We start from the raw sequence: 24,330 nt of genomic DNA on the forward strand, positions 1-24,330 counted from the left end.
GCCGCGACCTCTGGGCCAATGAGAGAGAGCCATCGGTGTTGCTGGGCGGTGCCGGGACTCCCAGCCCTGCCCACGATCTGATGCGCACGCGCGCTCCACTACCGCCCCTTAACCGCGCACGCGGGCCCAGTGTAGGGCTCTCCGAGCTGTCGGGGGCGCGCGGGCGGCGGTGGCGCTAGAGAGGCCGCCGGTGAATGTGCCAGTGCTCGTGCTCGCGCCCGCGCCCGCGCCGGTGCCGAGCCCCTCGGGCCGCGCCCCTACCCTGCCGTCTCTGCTGCCCGACGGACCAATGCTGTTCCCTCAGCTCAGGGGAGCGACCTAGCCGCTCCCCGCAGCGCCGCTCGGACCCAGCCCTGACCCTGACCCGGGACCCCGCTCGGGCTCGAGCCGGCCTGGCAGTCGCGGGGCGCGGCCCAAGCGAGCGAGCGGGCCATGGCGGACCGCGGGTGCCCGCTGGAGCCGGTGTCACTGCCCGCCGAGGTGCGAGAGAGCCTGGCCGAGCTGGAGCTGGAGCTGTCGGAAGGTGAGCGGCCCGGCCGTGGGGCCCCTTCCGGCCCGCACCCCGGACCCGGGACCCCCGCCATGCTTCTCACACTCGGGAGTCCTGCCCCGCCCCTCACCCGGGACCCCCACCTTGCCCGGCAGTCACCCGGGGAGCGAGCCTAGTCGCTCCTGCCAGGACCAGTGGACCCCCGGGGTCCCTGCCGGCTTCTCGCAGCCGCAGCGCTTTGGGTGCCCGGCAGGTTGGGTGGGTAGTTCGACCTCGGGCGCAGAAACCCGGACGCGAGTGGCCGTTTTGTCTCGGCTGTAGGTGGTGGTTGTCCCAGCCCGCGGCCGCAGGCATGGGCTTCACGAGTGTGGATGTACCCAGGCAGCTGCCTCCCACCTGGGTGCGAACCTGTGAGCCCATCTTCGTCTGTGTGTCTCAGTTTCCTCCCCTGTAAAACCGCGTTAAAACGGCACCTCCCTCTCTGGAGGCACTCAAAACAAGGTTGTTTACAGCGTTTACGGAATTTTTAAAAATTAAAAATAAGTTCAATAAATGGTTCTTTGCTTGTTAGAAAATAGACTGGAGGGATTCCGCCTGAGCGGTGGTGGGTGGCATGACCCGTCTGGAGGTTATTTGCTTCCCAAACCTGTGTCCTAATGCGCTGTTGGATGTCATTGCTTGAAGAGAAAGTTCTTGCGCAGTATCAAGAAAAGCATCTAATGTCTAACTTTGTTTCTGAAACTTAAGTGCATTTCCAGCTTTTAGAATCCATTTTTTATAGTCTTATTCTTTAGGTCTCAGGTTGATTATGTGTCACTGTGTTTGGAGTAGTGAATTCTTACACCCATCTAATAAATACACACTAGCTTGTACTAACTCATTTAATTCTCGCCAGACTCAGGGACGTAGGTGCTGTTGTCTGTTTCACAGATAATACAACATCTACTTGAAATTGTTTTGAATTCAACATGCAAGTTTTTAAATGTTCTGTGATAGGTGGCACATTTTTTTTTTAAATGGACGTGCTATAAGAAATGGGTGGATTTGAGAATTCTTGGTGATTAGATGCTTTTGGAAATTCTAAAAACTCAAATTAGAAATGGTTCTAACAGGAGCCACTGTCCTGAATTTGTTATGGCTTTTCATCCAGGGAAAATAATGCAGTTTAGATTTTATGCATTGAAATGTGTTTTTGCAGATTGCTCCTAATTTCTGCACCGGTGTATTTGTTATTCTCTAAATTTCTTGTTTCTTCGTGGTTGTATGTTTGAGTGCTTTCTAGGAGCTGATGGGTAGGTAAGATTAGATCCTTTCCTCAAAGAACTTCATAATTTGTATGACAGAACAAACACAAAGTCAAGTAGTTCAGTGAAAGAAATACCTCTTATCTATTGAATGTATTTATACTGTCGTCATTTTAGATGTATGTGGAGGATTTGTATTTAAGATAAGGGTATAAGATTATATATAAGTGGAGAAGAACCTGGAAATGTAGCTTAAGCTGAGAAAGGGGGAGAACAATGCGTTAAAGGGAAGGGGCAGCAGAATGCAGCAGCCACCAAGGAGACAGGAGCCCTGGCTTCTGTCCCGGCCCTTAGACTGACCCAGATAGGTCAGTGATTCCTTGGGCACAGTTACCCTTGGCCTTGCTCCCAGGGTGCTTCCACACCTTTGATACTGGCTTCTGCAGTTCGGGTTGTGATTCTTGGTGACATGGGGCCTCCCCATTGTCCCGAGAGATGCTTTGCGATAGGGGCTGTGTCTTTGGCAGACTTGTGGCATCTTCACAGTATCCCTGAATCTCCATTGAATTGTGACATCTCTTAACTTGGGTTTGGCCAGCTGTAAAAGAAGATGAACACCTGCCTTATTGATGTCCTATGGTTCTGATGAAGTCAGATAGTGTATGCAGAAGTGCTTCAAAAGGGGTGAGGTTTTATGTATATAATTAAAGAAAGGTATTAACAAATCACAGCCCTAAGCAACTGAAGTTAGTTTCATTGTCATTATTTCAATATTTTGATTAAGTAGAAGTAAGAGTGGGATTCACTTTGTCCCGTGCCACTCCCTCCACTCAATTTTGGAGGGGAGATAGATTTCTAATTCAGAATAAAGTAATGTTACATAGGATGACTTCACAGTATTCACAGTTGTCTGAATGAGACATTGCTTAGAAGCTGGAGCTGACACTATGCTGGGCAGGTTGGAGAAAGAGGAAACTTAACAAATGCTGCCTCCTTGGAAGCTGGTGACCAGTCTGGGAAATCCTGCACTACTTCCCCTCAACCTGTACGCCAGCAGGGGCTAGTTGAAAGTGGGCTCCTGCCTTTATTATCATTTATGTGTGGCCTTGTTCTCCAGCATCCTTCCTGGATTCTTGTCATCCACTGTTGTTCATGGGGTTGGCCCTCAGGGAAGTGTCTGGTCTGGTCTGGTCAGTGCGTTAGAATGCACTGATTTCCACCCATAGGGCGGCTTTGCTGATTTTTTGTTATGGATTCTGGAGAAATAAAGCACAGCTGTGGTCTTACTCCCTAACTTTCTTGGCTGGTTCACCCTTCTTGACATAGGGGTCACCTTCAAGTTAAGATGAGGATGAAGGGTGGGGCTGCACAGAACCCCCCCTCTTCTTTGCCTCCTGTCCCACTCCCCGGGAACACACTCAGAATTCACACATGTGGCTCTTCCCAGCATGTCGTAATGTCCCTGGATGAAAGTGAGGTATCAGAAGTATAACCTGGACTTTAAAAAAAAAAAAAAAAAAGAATTCCCAACTGCTTTGCCTTTACCTATTATTGTATCGAATTACCTTGGATGTGCCACAGCTGACTTTGGTACTGTACAGTGTCCTGGGGCTATTGCTTCTGAACTGCTTTAAAAACGTGAACAATGGTGTAAGATTTGTTCTTTGTTTTAGTGGCCTGCACTGATTTAGAGAGGAAATCCCTACACAATAGGCTACATTTGCCCCATTCCTGTTTCTTTATTCTGATTAATACAGTTCTTCCCTGGCTTTAACTTTAGTTTTTTGTTTTCCTGCATTCTGATAATACAGGGGCCCTGGGATTGATGCTTTCAAAGGAAAAGGGGAAAAGCTCTGTTTGTGGGAAACAAGGAAAGGACTTCTTTCACAAAGCTTTTTTCCCCCTATTTCAATCTTTTTTAAAAAAGTATTTATTTTGGAGAGAGAGAAACATCGATCTGTTGTTACTCCACTTGTCCATGCATTCATTGGTTGCTGCTTCCTGTGTGTGCCTGGCGGAGATGAACCCACAGCCCTGGCTATGGGCTGTACGCTCTGACCAACTGAGCTATCCTGCCAGGCCTTACTGTCTTTAATTTCTAAAGTTTGGGATATAATTCTTAGTCTTCAAAATGACAGACTGATACTACCTTCACATCAGTAAAGTTTTGTTGTTCTCCCTGAATATATTGTGGTAAATTAAAGTTTTCACGTTTAAACTTTATTCATCTGGCAAAGCCTAGCCCAGATGCCTTCTTATTTTGAGCCTTTCCTGATCATGTCTGATGTGGCTACTTTCTTGAAATATTTCCCCACACTTGCCTCCTCTTTTGGACTTTTTGCCACTTACTTTTTTTTTTTTTTTTTTTTTTTTACATTTGTTCTTTATTCACTGTATTCATTCATTCAGTAATGATTGCATGACTGCTGGGTGCTAGGTAATGTTTTGGCTGTCAAAGGTCTGGTTTAGCTCTGTTTTTCCACTGATCATAAAGCTTTGCAAAATTTTGTATTAAAAAAAATAATGCAGATAACACATTGCAGAGAAATGAAACAATTTTAAGGAAAGGTAGGGAGGATCCAGTGAGTCTCTTCCTACCTCTGGCCTCTCCCCAGAGGCGGCCTTTGGTGTCCATTTCTTGTGTTTCTTTCCAGAAGTAATCTGTAGCGGTTCCAAATTGGGGTTCACAGACCTCTGGTGGTGCCTGAGACCCTTTCTGGGGGCCTGTGAGGGAAGACTATTTTTGTAATAATTCTAAGATGTCATTTGTGCTTCCCTGTGTCTATGCTGATGGTGAAAAGGCAATGATGGGTAAAACTGCTGGGGCCTTAGCACGAATTTGAAGCAAGGGCCCCCAGTCATACCTACAGTCATTGCTGCCTTCTGCACTTTCCACTTGCAGTAAAACTAAAACGGGGGCGGGGGGGGGGGGGGATGGAGGGTGTGGGCGGTCACTTTCACTTAAACACGTCCTACCTTGATGAAGCAATAAAAATTAATTTTCTTAAATCTTGCCCCTTGAGTGCTCATCCTTCTAATCCTCTGCCTGAGGCAATGGGAAGCACGTTCCTGCCCCGTGGAGAGGTATGGGCTTGTGTGTGGAGCAGCAGGTGTGCTGTTTGAGCTGCAGAGCCGACGAGCCGCTTCTGTTGGGGAATGCCATTTTTACCTGAAAGAATGGGTGGCAGACAAGCTACAGTTATTCATACTTGGGTATTTGGTGGATACTGTCTGTCAAACAAATGGAGAGCATCTGTCAGAATTTATGGCCAATGATAATATTTGTGCTTTTAAGCACAAATTAAAAATTTAAAAACTTTTGTCTGCTACCACGAGCACGACAGCTTCCCAGTACGTAGAGACTTTTCAGTGAGACTGGGGGCAATATTGATGAGTGTGGGTTTTTTATACTGCATGATGAAACGTGCCAGCGTTTGGAAGCTCTGCATCATCCTGTGAACCACTGTTTTCCAAACGGTCAGTGCATCCTGTTAAAAATTCTAGCCTGGGTAAGAGGTCCATTCGAAAGATAGACCAGGGCGTTTGTAACGCAGCAGTGCAGACAAACGCATTGCTGTGGTTTTGGAGTCCACCTTGCAGCTCTTCTTTAAGAAACGACTTGAAAACGACGACGACAGCAGACTACCACTTGCCCAATGTCGTTGCAGTATCTAAGAAGAATGTCACAGTGATCCGAAGAAGCTATGAAGTACTCCTCCTTTCTCCAACCCTGTGTCTCTGTGAGTCTGGGTTCGCTCCCTAAACTTTAACCGAAGCCACATATTACAATGTATCCGATGCCGAAGCAGATAAGAGAATCTAATTGTCCTCTATGAAGTCAGATATTAAAGAGATTTGTAAAAATAAAACAATGCTGGTCTCACTAGATGTTTTTGGCTTTGGAAATCTATTATTTTTTTTATAAAGAACATTTATCTTAACATGTAGGTTTATTATTAAAATTTTTAAGTGAAGTAAATATTTAAAAAATTTCACAGCTTTAATTTTTAATGTGGTAAACATTGATAGATATAGCCCACTCAAAGAAAAGCTCTTTGGGGTCCTTAATAACTTCTAAGAGTGTGAAGGGGTCCTGAGTCCAGAACCTTGGAGAACTATGTGAAACAATAACCTTTGCAGCTAAAAGATTTTCTGAAAGAAAGGGTTTATTGAGCCACATGCTGGCCAGAAAAAGGACCAGGTCCTGGGGGCATGCAGTCTGAACCACCACCAGCAGGGCGAGAGGGAAAGACAGGCATGTTCACCGTCCTGGAATTGGTGGGCCTCTTACCTAGTGAGGTGGGGAAGAAGGATGTAAGCTGTTTTGAAAGAATTTACGTTGGCTATGGTAGAGCGGGCGGGAGAAGGTGAGGTGGATATGCCACTGGGCTAGGTGCATAGTCTGGAAGGTCGGTTTGCTCTTTTGGATTGGTTGTGGATGATAGTCCAAAAGTTCTTGCATAAGGGTGGTCAGCTCTTCGGTTAGTCTCTCCAGATTTGGTGGAAATAGCTACCTGGAAGTTAATTCAGAGTTTCAGCATACATTCAAGGATGTAAGCATCTTTTTTTCCCAACTGATGAACCTTTCCAGTCTCTCCCTCCCACCCTATGCCTGCTGTAATTCAATGTAGGACATCTCAGATTTTTCTTCTTGTCAACTGCTAGGCCATGCAACTGCAGCAGAACTCTTTAAAATTTGTGACTTATACTTTGTCTGGTATAATAAGGATTTTTGTTTACATAGGTGAGAACAATCAGATGTGTCAGTTTATAAAACATGTTTGAGAATCTTTGGCCCTGGCTGGTGTGGCTCAGTGGGTTGAGCGCTGGCCTGCGAACTGAAAGGCCACTGGTTCAATTCCCAGTCCAGGCACAGGCCTGAGTTGCTGGCCAGGTCTCCAGTTGGGGGTGTGTGAAAGGCAACATTGATGTCTCTCTCCCTCTCTTTCTCCCTCCCTTCTCCTCTCTCTGAAAATAAATACAATTTTAAAAAAAGGAAAACCTTTAAAATTTATTCTTACTGACTACTTGCTTATATATCCCACTTTAGCAATATCCATTATTCATGACTGAAGAATATTCCCTTTATGCTGCCCCAGTAGCTCAGCTGACCATTTCACTTGAGTGAGGGGCCACTAGTTTTCCTGTTTCGTGGGTTAAATATTTGGCTGCCTGCTTTTCTGCTGTGGCATGCCACGGAAGATCCCACAGAAGCAAAACATGGGACAGATCCTTTGAGCTGCTACTAGATATAAGTTTCTGTTCCTCAGAATGAAAGTGTTTCAAGGAAGTAAGAATCTTTCTTTGAATGTTACGGGTAGCCTGCTCATGATACCTTGGAGAAACTTGGAGTGACCATACTTATATTAAAAAGTTTGAGAAGCCAGGAAAATAGAAGCAGCGCAGTGGGTCAGTTTCATCTTCCCAGTTGTGTACTTCCCCACAGCACACCCAGTGTTCTCGATATCAGCGAGCATCGTTTTCTTAGCAGCCCCTTCCTCTCTGTGACAGTTATTTTATTCATAATCATTACATGACATGGGCAATAAAAGTAATGGAGAAGAAGATTTTCTTTTAGGTTTTTTCTTTTCATAGTAAATCGTCCTAGTGCAGTTGTCTCTGCACAAAATTTTGATTTATAAGTTTTTAAAAAGAATTAATACTATTTCAATTTTAATATACTAAAACTTTGCATACTGTTCATTGCTACTAAGTCTCTACATGTTGAATTCCTGTTTTTGTTTTAAGACTTAAATTTAAACTTCACTTTATCTTTGAAGTTCCACTTTTAATTAAGAACGCCCTGCTCCGCAGAGCTGGGTGCCTTCTGTCTCAGGTCCCTTTGGCACTCATTGTGTCACTTCTGTAGGATTTTATCACAGTAATGTATCTGTTTGCTTGTCTGTGCTTTGCCACTTCACATGAAGCATTTTATTCTTTAAAGATTTTTACTTCTTTATATTTAGAGAGAGAGGAAAGGAGGGAGAAAGAGAGGGAGAGAAACGTCCATCGGTTGCCTCTCACACACGCCCCGACCTTATGGGGCCCTGACCGGGGATGGAACCCACAGCCCAGGCATATGCCAGGAGTCCAACTGGTGACCTTTCGCTTTGTGGAATGACGCCCGACCAAAGAGCCACGCCAGTCAAGGCCACAGGAAGAAGCATTTTAAGAGGAAACTTTGATCTGTTCCTCTTTATAGCCTCAATGTGTAGCACATTTGAGGCATTTTAATGAATGTTTGTTGAATTAATAAAAGTAAAAATCACATACGGTGTTTATTCTCAGTTTTAAATCCAGAATTCTCTGTAATTGGTTGAATACTTGCCTTTGACAACACTTTTTCAAGCTCAGCGAAGCCATCCACTGGGCAGATCTGTGCCGCAGGGAGCCGCTGACCCAGGGCGTGGTCGGTGGTGGCTGCTTCCCATTACCAGGAAAGAACAGACTGCGAAGCGTGTGCGGCCGAGTCTCAGCTGAGCGGACAAGGGCCCGCTGGGTGAGCTCGAGGACTCGAGTCTAGTCCAGCAGGTGGTTCTGACCCCGTGTGGCCATGAGCTGCCTGTGGCCTTCCCTGCCGGGCTCTGGTCCGCGCCGCTTCACACTGGGGCCATGCTTCCTGTGGCAGGAATGCAAAAGCAGGTTTCTTCCTTGGAGGCTGTGACTCCTGAGGGGACTTTGGCTCAGGGACTCCACATTGGCTTGAAAGTTCCTTAGAGCTGCCTGGAATGTGAGACCTTCTGTCCAGCCTGCCCTCCTTTGCCCCTTTCCACAAGAGTCCACCTGTGTCATCTCACACAGCTCTCCAGCCTCCTCTGCCTCCCTCCACATTGTTCCCATATGAGTCTCACGTGCCTCACTTTGTCATAGCACGCGCTTCTCAGAGGCCCTGAACGTGGGGTCAGTGCTTTAGATGCATGTTGAAAGGGCTGTTTGATCTGTGCTATTGGTTTAAGGGTCTTCTCCCTTATCGATGACCTGCTGTCTGCGGCGGTACCTGACATAGAGTTTTTGGTCATGTGTACTGAGTTGATTATTTGCTCTCCTTAGGACACTGGTAGTGGCTGACTCTGGTTTGGTTGTCCATTGTGATGCTTTATGAGAGCAGGGCACTGCCTGGGCAGTGCATGTGTTGTCCGTGTCCACTCACCTGTTACCTACACCTCCGGGCTCTGCAGTAAAGAAAGGCACCGTTTGCTCTGTCCGTTTGCCAAGGGAGGGAGGTTGGGACTGTGGGGAAGTGACTTGAGGCTGGTGGTCAGAAAATACCTCTGGGCAGGTGAGTTACTGAGTGACAAGAGGAGCCTTTCATGTGCTTTGGGAAAGAACAGCCCAAGCAGATGGGCTAGCTGGGCCAGGGCCACAGGAGGAGTGGGCTTGGTGAGTCTTGTGATGAGAGAGGGTGGGCGAGTTGTGGGAGATAGGCCGGAAAGGCCACCTGAGCTGGGCCAGGTGTGGACGGTCTTTGGTTTCTATTTTAAGTGTGAAGAGGATCCACTGGAGCTTTTGCTGATTTGACTCTTAAAGACTCACTAGTTGCTGTCAAGAATGGATGGGAGGAAGACAGGAGTGAACCCAGCAAGACCAGGTGGCAGGCAGACGCTGCTGTGTGAGAAGTGGTGGTTGGATCTGGGGCAGTGGCTGTGGGGGGAGAGTGATGGCTTTGAGGTGGTCCGAAGGGAGCCCAGGGAATTGCTGACGGCCTCGATGCTTTGAGGGGAAGACGTGGAGAGAGACGAACTGAATCCTAGGTTTCCTGTGCCGGGTGAGATGGAGAAGAGGAGGGGATGGCAGGGTTTGAGGGGAAGTATGGGACGTTTATTCAAGGAAGAACTTGTCTGAACACGTTGTGATATGTGTGAGGTCACTGTGTGGAGGTGTTGAGTCAGCGACATGAGGTGCAAGTCTGGAATTTGGGGGAGATTTAAGCTAGAGATGCACAGTTCATTCACCCTTGCTTTCAAATATGCGTTGAGGAATTACAGCTGTACACAGAAGTTTCTGCTGCCACAGACACGCACTCTGGTGGGGGAATTAGATGATATAGTGAACTAAAATACACGGAATATTGGACTGCAGTAAGTACTGTTAGGAAAAATACAGAGGGAAGAGGAATAGGAAGCATGCGTGCGTACATTTGGGTGGGGAGGCTGCCATGTTCACTAGGGTGACCAAGAAAGGCCTCCCTGAGAACGGACATTGCATCTAAGATGAGAAACTGGATTTCTGGGAGGTTTATGTGGGTGGAGGGCCCTGCAGGTGGAGAGGCTGCGAGGCAGATGAAGACTCCAATACGAGGAACCTCACAGAGGTCTCTGTGCATGCAGCAGAGGGGACACAGCGGGGCAGAGGGTGGACCAGATCCCGTAGGGCCATACATGCCTTCCCAGAATCAGTGTTTATTCCCGGGGAGAGGGGAGCCATGGGGGAGGGCCGTTGTCTCACGGGTGTAGGTGCTGTGTGCAGGGTGTCTGTCCCCACAGTGATGCCGGTGATAGGACTAGGCTGGAGGCAGACAGTGAGGTGATAGGCAAGGACGGTGATACCAGCCAGTCGTCTCAGTCATTTAGCTGTTTTGGGATGACTCTGAGGAGCGCATCTTCTGCATTCAGTAAAGGCTCATGAAATGCTTCATGCGTGTAACAGGTACCACGGACATCACGGATTTGTATCCTAATGTTATGCCACCTTCCCTGTTAGTTTAATAGGCTTTAGTGGCCTAACCTGACTCCTGACTACTCATTGCAAAGCTATTTCTGTTGAGAATGCCTTGTGTACTAAAAACTGACCCCCCGCCCCCAACTTCCCCAGCTCACTGGATGTCTCCCATGTGACTCATTTTTCTTTCGGAACACCTACTGTAAGGAGGTGCTTTCAGACAGCCTTATCTCATGTTTGCCTCCCCTACCCAGTAGCCATGAGGACCTTGAGGGGAGGGATACTGTCGTCCTGCTTGGCGCTGGCCAGCTCTGAAGTGGCCCCTTCCTCGGCCGGGCAGCTGGCTCCTGTAAACTGCCTTGATTTCTCACACTAGGCCCTTGTTGGCAGCACGGGAGGAATGTGCTATCTCAAGGGCCCCCTTCTTGACGGAGAGCCACCTGGCCCTTATCTCCCAGGCAGGCGCTCTTCCAAGGTGTAGGTCAGGGCCCTGCACTCTGAGGCAGCTGCTGGTGGCTGTTTAGTCCCTTCTCTCCTTTGACCTTCAGCCTTACAGAGTGGGGTAAATATGCATCCGGGACTTAGACGTTTGAAAGAGACGCAGGGGTGGGACACTGGTCTGCTGGAGTGAAGAGCTTCTATCTGATGAAGTGTGCCCATGGAACGCAGCCACGCGCACGCCCGGCGCCTGAGCGTTAGCTGGCGTGTTGTTGCTGCGGCCCTTCTCTCGTCATCGGGGTCCGGGGTGGATGGTCCATCTTTTTATTTTTTATTTCAATTTTTTTGTGTCCCATTTTTTTAAATGTAAAAGTACTAAAGCAATGTAATTTTTGAAAACACATAAGCACATTTTAATTTCATCTTTACTATATCATTTTTCCTGATGTGATATACAACATTGGATATAAAAATGAGTTCGTATGAAGTACCTGATCATTATACTATGATATAACTGAAGAAGGGGCAGAAATGAAATAAGGTTAAGTTAACGGGAAGCTTACTTTGTTCCATTCTGCCAGTAAATCTTTTAAAACTAATTCTTGATGTAACATTTTGTTTGTGGTAGGCTTGTTCTGAGTAAGGCTAATATAACCCTTGTGGATCAGTCTTTGTATCCTTATGTTGTTTAACATTTGTGTATTGTACTTATGAGGTCTGTCCGGAAAAATTCCAGCCATTGTTAGTGTAACGAGAATGGTTCGCCTGACACCCATGTAACCTGGCAGCCGAGGAGAGTGGACTGGAATGCGCATGTGTGAAGAGGGACGACTTCACTGTACTAGTCAGTGGGGGCAGTAGTTGCCATTGAGTGAACATGTGTACTGTGTGGCCGTTGCATGCAAAATGACTGAGGAAGTAGAGCAGTGAATCCGCATCAGATTTTGCGTTAAGCTTGAACATTCCTCTGTGGAAGTCATTTGGACGATTCAGAAGGCTGAGCTGTGGGCAACTGGTGATTGGCAGCGTCATCACGACAACGCGCCTCCTCATGCATCGTGCCTCATGCAGTTTTTTGGTGAAACATCAAAGTACCCAGGTGACTCCATGCCCCCTACAGCCCAGATTTGGTGCCCTTCTGGCTTTTCCCCAAACTAAAATCACCTCTGAAAGGGAATGGGTTTCAGACCATTGATGAGATTCAGGAAAATACAACAGGGCAGCTGATGGCGATTGGGAGAACTGTGTGAGGTCCCCAGGTGCCTACTTTGAAGGGGACTGAGGCGTCATTGTCCTCCGTACAATATTTCTTGTATCTTCTTCAGTAAGTGTCTCCATTTTTAATATTACATGGCTGGATACCTTCTGGACAGACCTTGTATATATTTAAGACTAGGGAATTATACACTACTTGTCAAAGAAAAGCCCGTATAGCTTAGTATGTGAAAGATACAATATCTAAAAATAGTTACTGCTGTCATTTTTTTATTGATGAAGAGTTACTGGGAGTGAAGTATGCAAGGGCCCCTTTCCCTTTCTCACATAGGAAGTGAGTGGCCTCAGTTCTTAAGATTTCCTAGATCCTTGAGGCAGCACCTCAGCTAAACCCTGAGGGACAGTCATCACGCAGGGGCTCATTTCAGACTTTGGCTTCGTGTTACTCAGCTCTAAGGAAAAGGTAGATATCCGGTGTCTCCCGTGTACGCTGACTTCATTATTTGAGAGCACCATTTCTAAGTAGCAGAGAAAGAACTTTTATTCCCGTTGAGGTTTAAGAACGTTTTTTATAGGATCTTTGGTAAAGAGCCTTTAAATTGAGTGTCTGAAACTTAAAAGGGGGTCACTATGCTTGTTGAAAGCAGGTAAATAGCTCCAGGGAACACGTCATAGTAAGTTCCCACATGACTTTGTTTCCTGCGTTATCTCTGAAGACGAAGCAGGCTAAGGATAGCCTTTTCAGGAAACAACCAGGAAACACTAAAATTAGGAACGTTTTGAGGTAAAGACTATAGGAATGAGAGATTCTAGTCTCGTTATTAGATAATTTTGGCATTATGGACTGAATTGTGTCCTCCCCAAATTCATATGTTGAAACTCTCAGCCCTCTCCACCCCCCTCCATGTGCCTGACTATATTTAGAGATAGGTCATTTAAGGGGGAGATTAAGGTTAAATAAGGTCCTAGGAGTCCAGTAGGACTGGTGTCCGTACAAGAAGAGGAAGAAACACCAGGAGTGCAAGCAGAGGGACCACGTGCAAGCAAAGCCAGTGAGAGAGGTCAGGAGGGGCCAAGCCTGCAGACACCTGCTCTCAGCTTCTCTCCCCCAGAGCTGTGAGAAGATACACTTTGTTGGTTAAACTGCCCGCGGCATTTTGTTCGACAGCCTGAGCAGACTGAGACGCTTGAAGTGTCATTCTCATTCAGCAACATTCAGCAGACAAGAAACCCAGTGTGGGGGCTGGAAGACACGTCAACAGTGGCAGTCTCGTGTGCCGTGTATAGCGCCCCGTCCACGCGAGGAGGGGCGTGGTCGTCAGTACTGGGCAAGCAGGGCCAGTAGGAGAAATGAGTTTCCTCCCAGCTTTGTTTGGAAAGCATATGCTTGAGGGAAGAGCGTGCTAGACCAAGGAAGATGAGCCAGTGTTGAGTGGGTTGTGTTCCCCAGGCAGACAGGTGGAGAGAACAGGTTTGGAAAGGCAGGGGCCAGCCTGTGGGAGGATTTCCACATCCTAGTGAGGGATTTGGACTGGAGTCTCCGGAGTTGGGACCAGTGTTGGAACAAACTCAGAGGCCTCCTGGCAGTCACGCGGATATTGTGGGTGTTTGAAGTGACTGGGAGTGAGGCAGGTACCTTTAGGCGGTAGAGCGGTACAGCCCGCCTTTCTGTCCAGTAGAACTCTCTGTGGTGATGGAAATGTTTTGTGCTGTCCAGGATGGTAGCCACTAGCCACATGTGGCTATAACACACTTGAATGCAGCCGGTGGGACTGGGGAACTGAATAGTCAATTTAGTTTACTTTTAATTAATTAAAATTTTGTGGCTACTGTGTTGGACAACATAGCACAATGTACGCTCTGACTAAAGGCATTCTATTAAAAACGATAATGCCGTTAAAGTATATCTTATGCAATTTTCTTTTTTTCCCCTTTTGTAAAAATTTTCATCTGAGTATATGTTTATTGATTTGAGAGAGAGAGAGAAAGAGAAACATTGATTGATTGCCTCCTTTATGTGCACCGACCTAGGATCAAACCTACAACCTGGGTATGTGCCCTAACCGAGAATCGAACCCATAACCTCTAGCTGTACAGGACGACGCTCCAACCAGCTGAGCCACCCAGCTAGGGCTCTTACACAGTTTTCTACCCCTGCTCTTGACAGTGGGGAGGAAAAGGAAAAGATTTAAAATATGGTTCATGTGTGTATTCAAGAACCCACAAAATCTTGAAACAGAGATGGCCAATTTTCTGCTTTTAATAAGGGCTAGGGAGTGGTTATGCTTGGGTGCTTTATTTTAAGCAGGTCTTCCTTAGTAAATGGTGGAGCCAGCGGTTACTTTTTTAAGGTATTAAGCAGCAGCTGCAATATTCCTGTCTCTGCCTGTTTTTCCTCTCTCTCTGATTTAGAATGAATTTTCTGGCAGCATGCAGAGAGTGGATTGGAGGAGTATGAAATGGGGGGCACAAAATGAGATTGAAGAGCACATTGCAGTGATCGAGGGCAGGAGATCGTGATGGTCCGCACGGAGGCTGAGCCAGTGGGAGGGAGAGAGTGGTCTGGAATGGTATCAGCAGGCTTTGGTGTGGAGAACTGGAGAACTGGACATGGAAGGAGGGCTGCCAAGTTTCTGAGACGAGTAGGAGATGACGGGGCTGTTAGCGAATATGCGAGACACAGAAGAGCTTGTCTGTTTTGTCCATCGAGTGTGTGGTGTCTCTGGGAGGTCCGAGTGCTGGTGTCCAGGAGACGTGTGGTTATGTAAGGCATAATTCCTAGAAAGGGCTAGTGTAGAAATCGGAAGTCATTGGCACGTGAATCGTAACTGAAATAAATACAATTATCCCATATGGAGAACTGCATAATACAGAGAGGGCCTAGGACAAACCCTGAGGAACTCAAACCCATGAGCAATAGGCAGAGAAAGGTGACCACAGGGAAGCGTGAGGAAGGAGCCACAAAAGGAGCGATAGAAACGAGGGTGGGCACTGTGCAGCTGAGGCAGGAGAGGGTGTCAGGACAAGAGGCATTTAGGAAGGGGAGGATTTATGGTTGACAGTCGTGACTGGTCATCAGATAAAGATGACTCTCCCTCCCCAAATGTCATTAAAATGATGGACATTTCAACAATTGAAACGAAATCCGTAGCAGTCTAGATTTGAAAAATCAGAAAGGCAGACCGGAACAGCAAGCCCTGTCTAGGTAGGGAAGACAGAAATCAGCAGTCAGTACAGATGGACAGAGTACCCTTTGAACTGAGTTGGGGGAGAATAGGAGTGGGAGGCGGTGCTGAGCAGAGGATGTCGTTTTCATTGGTTTTCCAGAGTTGGCCTCGCCCCTCCCTAGAAGGGGTCACCAGTTGTGTGGGGAGGCAGTGCTCAGGGGGCAGCCCCACCTCTGCCTCAGCTGGAGCAGCTTCACTTCGACTCCTCAGAAGAGTTCACTTCCGTGCAGGGTGTGCAGCTGAAGAGTTGGAAAAACACTGGAGCGGATGATACTTGAGCTCTCCTTCCAGCTGCAAGAGCTTTCCAAGTTCTAGTCATGAGCATCTAATAAGAATCATACCCTAGTGTGGCTTTATATCTTACCAAGCCATGTGTAAAAGCATTCTTTCATTAAATGTCTGCTATTTTTAAAAAGTTTATTATCTATTTACACATTTATGTAATACAAATTTGTTAGCCAAGGGCCATATTTTATGGAAGAATCTTATTATCCTTCTCTTGTATGTCCTAAGTGTATGTTCAGGCTCTTACTTAGTTAAGTGGGATAATTTAAATAAATTCATGAGGATTGTAGAAAATGTGGCAGATATTTGCATTGAGCCAAGGACTCGCTCTAGTCCTTGGGAAGCACAACCTAGCCAACTCCAGAATTCATTTAGAAACTGTCGAATGTGGATGCTTGCTCATTTAAAAGTTTTTTTCTAATTGTGAAATGTTTCAAACACAGAAAACTTATGAGAATCATTGTACACATATGCATGTACCTACCATTCAACTTTTTAAAAAATTAAGATTTTTGCCACATCAGCTTCAGATCTTTCTTCATAGAACCATGACCAAGAGAGTTGAAGCCACACTCACTTGGGGTCCATTCCCCTCTCACCGACTTCTCCCAGAACTTGGTGTTTTATCATTTTATTGCATATTCTCATATCCTTTGTCTATAGTGCCATTTTGCATGTTTTAAAACAACATAAATGACCCACTATATGACTCCTTCTGAAACTTGCTTTTTATCTCAACATTATGTTTTTTTAATGTTAACACATGTAGCTCTGGCTTATTCTCATTGCTTTGCATATTGTGTCATGCTTATACCATAATGTATTAATTTTTTTCTCTGTGGAGTGTCTATTTTTTAAATAAACTATTTTATAGAGCAATTTTAGATTAACAGCAAAATTGAGTGGAAAGTACAGAGAGTTCCCATAAGCCCTTGTTCCAACACATGCTCAGCCTCCCCCACTGGATAATCCCACAAAGCTGAACGTGTTACAGTCAGAGACCTATGCACTGACACATCGTTGTCACCCAGGGCCCATAGATTGATTGCCTCATGGTGCTGTGCCTTCTGTGGGTTTTGACATGTGTATGATGACATTTACCCACCATTTATTATACAGTCCAAAATGTGTTTTTTGAAACAAGTGGAGGATGAGCAGTCTGCAGGGTTGGCACCACCATCGCTCCACAGTCTGCTTGAAGAAGGTTGCCTGGGGCGGGGATATGTCAGGGCCTCAGCCCAGGAGCTCAGGCACAAACTGGCGTCTAGATGTGCTCAGGGAAAGAGGGAAGTGGAGAGAGCCTTCCTGCCCAAACAGTGGCTGGTGGTAGGGAGCATGGGAGCCAAAGTGGGCTGAGTATTGGAGGAAGCAGATCCAGGGTGGGACAAGGAAGGTTTGGGATGAATCTCCCGAATAGCATATTCTGGCCACAGTTTCTCTCTTATTCTTTGGATGGATGTGACCTTGCTAGACCGTGGACGTAATTAAAAACAGTCATTCCATTTATCTGTGTAGCCACTTTGTTAGGGTAAATCTGGCATTGTTGACCTAGAGGCATTTGCCCTTCCTGACTAAGGTAACTCAAGCAATCACATGTTCTTTTCCCTAATAGTATGACAGTTGAAACTTTTTATGTCTATTTTTTATTGGTTGTCCACTGTAGCATACTTCTTGAAAATCTCAGAGAAATCAGGCTCTACTCCAGGGAGGCTTTGAATGTTACCTTATTTGGAAAAAGGGTCTTTGCAGATGTGATTAAGTTACACATCTTGAGATGAGTTACCTGGATTTTTTGGGTGGACCTTACATGCCAGCACCGGTGTCTCTGTGAGAGAGAAGCAGACAAAGATGGGGGAGAGCAGTGTGTATCAGGGCAGGGGGTCGGAAGGGTGGGCCACAAGTTGAGGAATGTGGCAGTCGTGAGCCACTGGAAGAGCCAAGGAGAGGATTCCCGCCAGGGCTGTCAGAGGCAGGGTGGCCCTGCCACCTTGATTTTGGTTCGGTGAAACTGATTTTGGAGTTCTGCCTTCCAGAACTGTGTGAGAATAAATTTCTCTTGTTTTAAGACACCAAGTTGGTGATAATTTGTTACAGCAGCCACAGGAAACTAATCCACCTACCTCAAGATCTGCAACATACTTAGAGGAGAAGGTATTTTTCTTTTCATTGTTTGTTCTTATCACTTTGTGAATTATATTGGAGGTCTGAAGTATCTTTGTTTTTTCCTTTATGGTTAGTGATCTTTGCATCCTGTTGAAGAGCTCTTTTCCTGCCTCAGGGTTGTGAAGATGTTCTGTATTACTTTAAAAAATCTTTTATTGGCCTGTCTTTCACATTTAGATGCATAATCCACCTTGAGTTGAATTTTGTGCCCGTTGTGACAAAAAGTCACTTCATTTCTATTTCATCCCCCAAGATTGGAGACACAGGTAGGCGAATACAGGGAGTTACGGGAGAGGCGCATGAGCAGAGATCACTGTGGGAACCAGTGCTGCGGCAGGAAAGCCCGAACTGTGATTGAGGAAGTGCTGGAGGCTCAGTGTGGACGACTCAGAGAGTTCGAAACTCCAGGAGGACCCAGTCCTGAGGGAGGCCCCGCCAGTATTGTCGGATTGTCCTCTAGGAGCTTGATCAGGTTCTCACAGTGGATGCGCAGAAAAGTCCCCTCGGGTCTCTGGTAGGGGTTGGGGGGGAAGGAGCCATTTTGAAATACTTTAGAGCAGGGGTGTCAAACTCATTGTCACCGGGGACCTCATCAGCCTTGCAGTTGCCTTCAAAGGGCTGACTGTAACTTTAGGACTGTATAATGTAACTACTCCTGAACGAGGGGCAAGGAGCTCTGGCTGCCGCAGGGTGGAAACAAGGTGCAGGCCGTGGAAACAAGGTGCAGGGCTGGATTCGGCCCACGGGCCTTGCGTTTGCCACCTGTGCTCTAGAGTGCTCTGTTTTCCGAATTAAGGCCTGCCCTTAGCGGGAAACCAGTAAACCAGAGGGGAGCTGGCTAGGGTATTACCAGAATCTAACTGAGGTGGGAGAAAGGAAATACCCGACTCCAGCCCCTCTAGACATCTGTGCCACCAAAAGGTGGGGGGTGGCAGAGAAGCCTGTGAAGTCCCAGTCCAGAAATGAAGAATGCCTTTGATGAACGCACTAGCACAGTAGGTACAGCGGAGGGAAGAATCTCTGAACTACAGGGTGTATCAGTAGAATCCTTGGAGACCGAAAAGCAAAGAGATCAAAGGCTGAAAAATAAAACTGGAAGAGAATATTGTGGGGCGAGCAACCCTTGTGGAATGCACTGTGATGGGAATACGGGAGGATGAGAGAGAGCAACAGAAGAAATAATTGAAACGATAATGACTGGGAGTTTATCAATGTCAGGCACCAACCCACAGACCTAGGAAGCTCAGAGCATGCCAAGCAAGATAGATAGCAAAAAAAGTACACCTGAAGTTAATATAATGTTATATGTCAATTATATGCCAATAAAAAAATTACCTAAGTTTCCACCTTTGAAACCAGGAAAGGAAGAGCAAATTAAATGCAAAGTAAGTAGATTAGAGCAGAAATCAATGACATTGAAAAACAAAAAGTAACAGAATCAATGAAACAGAAAACTGGTTCTTTGAAAAGATTAGTAAAATTTATATGCCCCTCTAGCCAAGCTGAGAAAAGAAGACAGGACACGAATTACTAGTATCAAAAAATGAAAAGGGAAATCGTACAGATCCTTTGGACATTAAAAGGGTAATGAAGGAATACTATGAACAACTCTATGTCCCCAATTTTTAAAAAATATTTATTTATTTACTCCTAGAGAGATGGGAAGGGAGGGAGAAAGAGGAGAGAAACATCAATTTGCTGTCTCTAGTACCACGCATGCTCAGCCTCCCCTTCTGTGGACAATCCCACAGAGCAGTACGTGTTACAGTCAGTGACCTACGCACTGACACATCGTTGTCACCCAGTGTCCTTAGACTGCCTGGGGACTGAACCTGGAACCCAGGTATGGACCCTGACTGGGAATCTAACTGACGACCATTCGCTTTGCAGGATGATGCCCAACCAGCTGAGCCCCACCGGTCAGGGCTGTGCCCCCAAGTCTGATAAACTAGATGAAATGGGCCAATTCCTTGAAAGACACAATTTGCCAAAACCTTGCCAACACAGGAAGAAATAGACAATCTGAGTAGGCCTATTTATCTAATAAATTGAATCAATAATTAATTACCTTTTAAAACAGAAAACTCCAGGCCCAGATAGGTTCTCTGGTTAATTCTACCACAGGTTTAGGGAAGAAATTGTTCCAGTTCTCTACAATCTCTTTCATAGAATAAAGCATGAGGAATGTCTCCTAACTCACTCTGAGGCCTGCATTCCCCTGATACCAAAATCAGACAACAGCATTACAAGAAATCTACAAACCACTCTCTCTCATAAACGTAGCTGCAGAAATCCTCAACAGTTTGGTGGTTTCTCATGAAACCAAACGTGCAGTACAACCTCACCGTGCAATCCAGCAGTCGCGTTCCTTGGTACTTACCCAAAGGAGTAGAAAATGTGCGTCTACACAAAACCCTGCACACAGATGTGACCTTTGTTGGTAACTGCCATCACTCGGAAACAACCAAGAGATCCTTGGTTGAATAAATTGTTCCATCCAAACAATGGAATGTTATTCAGCACTAAAAAGAACTGAGTTATCAGCCTGGGCTGGTGTGGCTGAGTTGGTTGGAACTTTGTCCTGTAGCTGAAAGGTTATGGGTTCGATTCCCGGTCAGGGCACATACCTAGGTTATGGGTACGATCCCTTGTCCAGGCCCAGGTGTGTGCGGTCCCAGCGCATTGGGTTTGGATGCATAGGATTCCTGGTCCAGGCATGTATGGAAGGCAACCAGCCAATTGCTTCTCTCTCGCATAGTTGTTTTTTTCTCTCTCCCTTCCTCTTTCCCTTCTTCTCTCTAAAAGCAATGGAAAAAGAAGTCCTCGGATGCGGATTAAAAAAATTGAGTTATCCAAGAAAAGACGTGGAATAACCTTAAATACATATTACTAAATGGCAGAAGTCAGCCTGAAAAGGCTACTTTTCCAGCTATATGACATTTTGGAAAACCATGGTTACAGTAAAAAAAAAAAAAAAGTGGTTGCCAGGGGCTGGGGTATGGGGGGCGGGGATGGTTAAATAGGCAGAGTACAGAGGGTTTTTAGGGCAGTGAAATACTCTGTGTGATATCCTAATGGTCGATACATGTCATATATTTGTCCAAACCCATAGAATGTACTATGGGTGATTTTGATGTGTCATTTTAGTTCATCAATTATAACAAACGTGCCACTCCAGTGGGGAATGTTGATAGTGGGCGAGACTGCATGTTTAGGGGGAGGGGATATATGGGAACTCTCCGTACTTTGCCCTCAATTTTGTTGTGAACTTTAAACCTCCCTTGTAAAGTCTTGATTTAAAAGAGTAAAATAAAGCAAAAGAAAAAACTGCAAACCTTCTAGAAAACCTGTAAGCCCAGATGGTTTCACTGACAAATTTTATCAAACATTTAAAAAAGGAATAAAGCCAATTTTATTTAGTCTCGCCTATATATTTTTTAACTTTTAGTTTAGAATAATTTTAGTCTCAGTTATAAAAATAGTGCATGGAATTCATTCAGTTTCCTGCAATAACATTTTATCTAACCATAGTACATTATCAAACCATCTTCCATTTTTTTTTTAATTGTTGTTCAAGTACAGTTGTCTCAGTTTTCCTCCCACCACTCCCTCCTACCCCAGCCATCACCACCTCCCACCCTCAATCCTACCTCCCTTTGGCTTTGTCCATGTGTCCTTCATACATGCTCATTGATACCCCTTCCTCCTCCCCCACTCCCTGTTATCCCCTCCCACTTCCCCTCTGGTTACTGTCAGTTTGTTCTTAATTTCAATGTCTCTGGTTATATTTTGTTTGCTTGTTTGTTTTGTTGATTAGGTTCCACTTATAGGTGAGATCACATGGTATTTGTCTTTCACCGCCTGGCTTATTTCACTGAGCATAATGCTCTCCAGGTCCATCCATATTGTCGTGAAGGGTAGGAACCCCTTCTTTCTTTCTGCTGTGTAGTATTTCATCGTGTGAATGTACCATAGTTTTTGATCCACTCATTTACTGATGGGCACTTAAGTTGTTTCTAGCACTTGGCTATTGTAAATTGTGCTTGGCTATTGTAAATCTGTGAACATTGGGGTGCATAGGTTCTTTTGAATTGGTGTTTCAGGGTTCTTAGGATATAATCCCAGCAGTGGAATTGCCAGGTCAAAAGGCAGTTCCATTTTTAGTTTTCTGAGGAAATTCCATATTGTTTTCTACAGCGGCTGCACCAGTCTGCATTCTCACCAACAGTCCACAGTCTTTCCAACACTTACTTGTTGATTTGGTTATGTTGGCCATTCTGACCTGTGTGAGGTGGTATCTCATTGTGATTTTAATTTGCATCTCTCTGGTGGCTAGTGATTCTGAGCATCCTTTCATATGTCTCTGGGCCTTCTGTATGTCCTCCATTTTTCTTAATTATAAAGAATTACATAATTATTGTGCTAAAAACTTTAAAGAGTTCAGAAGTGTTTGAAGTAAAAACTGAAATCTATCTCACACCCACCCAAAACCAGTTAAATCACTCTCTGGGGTAACCACTGTTAGTGATTTGTTGGGCATCCTTCCAGAATATTTTTTGCATACTCAGATATACATACCTACATGCATGTCAATATAGTTTTATTTATTTTCACCAGTTAGATCATTTGGTGTGTATAGTGTTTTTCAACTTGTTTTTACTCAGTAGAATATCAAGCCATGTGATACCCACATTCCCACTCCTCAAATACCATGGTATTTTTTTTAGGGCCAACAGAATTCTGTAGTAATCAGGTATGGCAGCATCTTTACTCCTTCCTTCCCTTTTTCCTTCCTTTTGTGGACAAGAGTTGTCTCCCCTATTTGCTTTTACATACAGTATTCACCACCTGTCCTTGTTTCTGCGAACTTGAGGAGTTATTCGGTGCTTTCAAGAGTAAGGTTTTAGAATTATAACATGTTGCTGAGTTAGGGACTTGGTGATATTACAGTTGCCCCTTGGTATCCATGGGGTACTGGTTCCAGGACCCCTGAGGATACCAAAAATCCCCAGTTGCTCAAGTCCATTGTATAAAATGGTGCAGGATTTGTGTGTAACCTATGCACATCTTCCCATATACTTGCAATCATCTCTCGGTTACTTATAATATCTAACACGATACAGATGCTGTGTAATACCTGTTACACTGTATTGTGTAAGGGGTACTGACAAGGTAAAAAGAGTGCACATGTTCAGTACAGGAGCAACCGTTGTAGACCTAACTACGTAGTGCACATTAGCAATCTCGTAACTTTTTTCTGAATGTATTCTATCAGCTGTTGGTTGAATCTGTGGATGTGGAATCCATGGATGTGGGGGGCTGGCTGTATTTGGGGTTTTGTATCTGTAATCCTGAGCGACTTTAATTTGTGGCAGTGGCTTCACACCGTGCCGCTACCTAGAGCAGCGATTTTGAGCCCTTTTCGTCTCACGGTGCACATAAACTAATTACTGAAATCCCGAGGCACACCACAAAAATGAATTTTGTACCAGTCTGACAGAAATTAGGTATAATTTTGATTCATTCACACCAGACCGCTATTGTGGTGCTGGCTGCTGTCATTTTTTTAATTTGGAGTCTAAGGGAAAAGAGGCCCGAGCCCCGACCCCTCCTTGCGGCACACCCGCTGAGAATCATTGACCTAGAGGGCTAGTGCGAACGGCTGCCGTCTTTCAGACCACCGGAGAAGCTAGTTTTGGTAAACTATGATACATTTTTCCGAAGTCCCCCATGTTCCTGGGTGCTCAGCCACGGGGAGAGCTCCACTCTGTCTGAGATTCCCTGTGGCTTTCAAGTCAGGGGTACCCCAGTTCTGTGCAGTATATTGGGGAGCTTTGCTCTCCCGTTTGTTTCTTTAGTTTTTACTGAACTTGGGGTCAGAAAACTGGGATTCAAGTCCCTTTTCTATTAGCTTATTACAGTCATGTGCGTGTCGTTAGGCGCTTTTTGTCCTTGTGCAGTCTTTACAGAGGACACTTGCCCCGCCACACCAGGGCTGTGTGCTGCGGCTCATTGCTCCGGACTGCGGGCCGTACAGCCTGTTAAGCTTACATAGAACATGCGATTAAACACGAGAGAAAATGAGGCGGTTATGAGGTGGGAGACACAAGATGTATGAGGCTACTGTCGGCGCAACACGGCTACTACTGTTCACAGCACTGCTTTTGCTTTGTGAGTAGAAAGAGTACACTCTTAATGATAAAACGTATAGTATAGTAAACACATAAGCCAGTAACGTAGTTACTTACCATCAAGTATTATGTACTGCATGTAGTTGTACGTGCAGTACTTTTGTAAGACTGGCAGCGCATAGTTACTTGTACCAGCATCGTCACCAGCAGGGAAGCGGTGCCCTACGGTGATACGATGTCACTAGGCGATAAGACCCTTTAAGCTTCGTTATAATCTCACAGGACTGCCATCCTGAGTTCGTTCCATTGTTCACTGAAATGTCATTTTGCAGCCTGACTGTAGTCTCGTGTCTGGATCCTGTTTTGGAATTCTACTTTGCTCTGTGTGTGGGTGGAAGCTTTGCATTCAGTGGTGTGTTGAGTGAGTGTCTAAGTTGGATATATGAAGACGTGTGACTGGTTATATGTTCAGTTGGTTC

The 24,330-nt window shown here is 45.6% G+C and overlaps 1 protein-coding gene across 5 annotated transcripts in view; it reads left to right on the top strand.

Annotated features, from left to right (window-relative positions):
- The first annotated feature begins 125 nt into the window (after positions 1 to 125).
- DIP2A (disco interacting protein 2 homolog A) overlaps positions 126 to 24,330 on the top strand; it is a 106,867-nt gene continuing 82,662 nt past the window's right edge. For all 5 annotated transcript variants that reach the window (XM_053917910.1, XM_053917924.1, XM_053917912.1 and 2 more), the window contains exon 1: positions 126 to 523. In XM_053917910.1, coding sequence (XP_053773885.1) covers positions 433 to 523 — 91 coding nt within the window. In that variant the 5' untranslated portion in view covers positions 126 to 432. The remainder of the gene's footprint in view (positions 524 to 24,330) is intronic.

Source organism: Desmodus rotundus, chromosome 2, assembly GCF_022682495.2.
Source record: "Desmodus rotundus isolate HL8 chromosome 2, HLdesRot8A.1, whole genome shotgun sequence".
In the NCBI taxonomy this organism is placed as follows: Eukaryota; Metazoa; Chordata; class Mammalia; order Chiroptera; family Phyllostomidae; genus Desmodus; species Desmodus rotundus.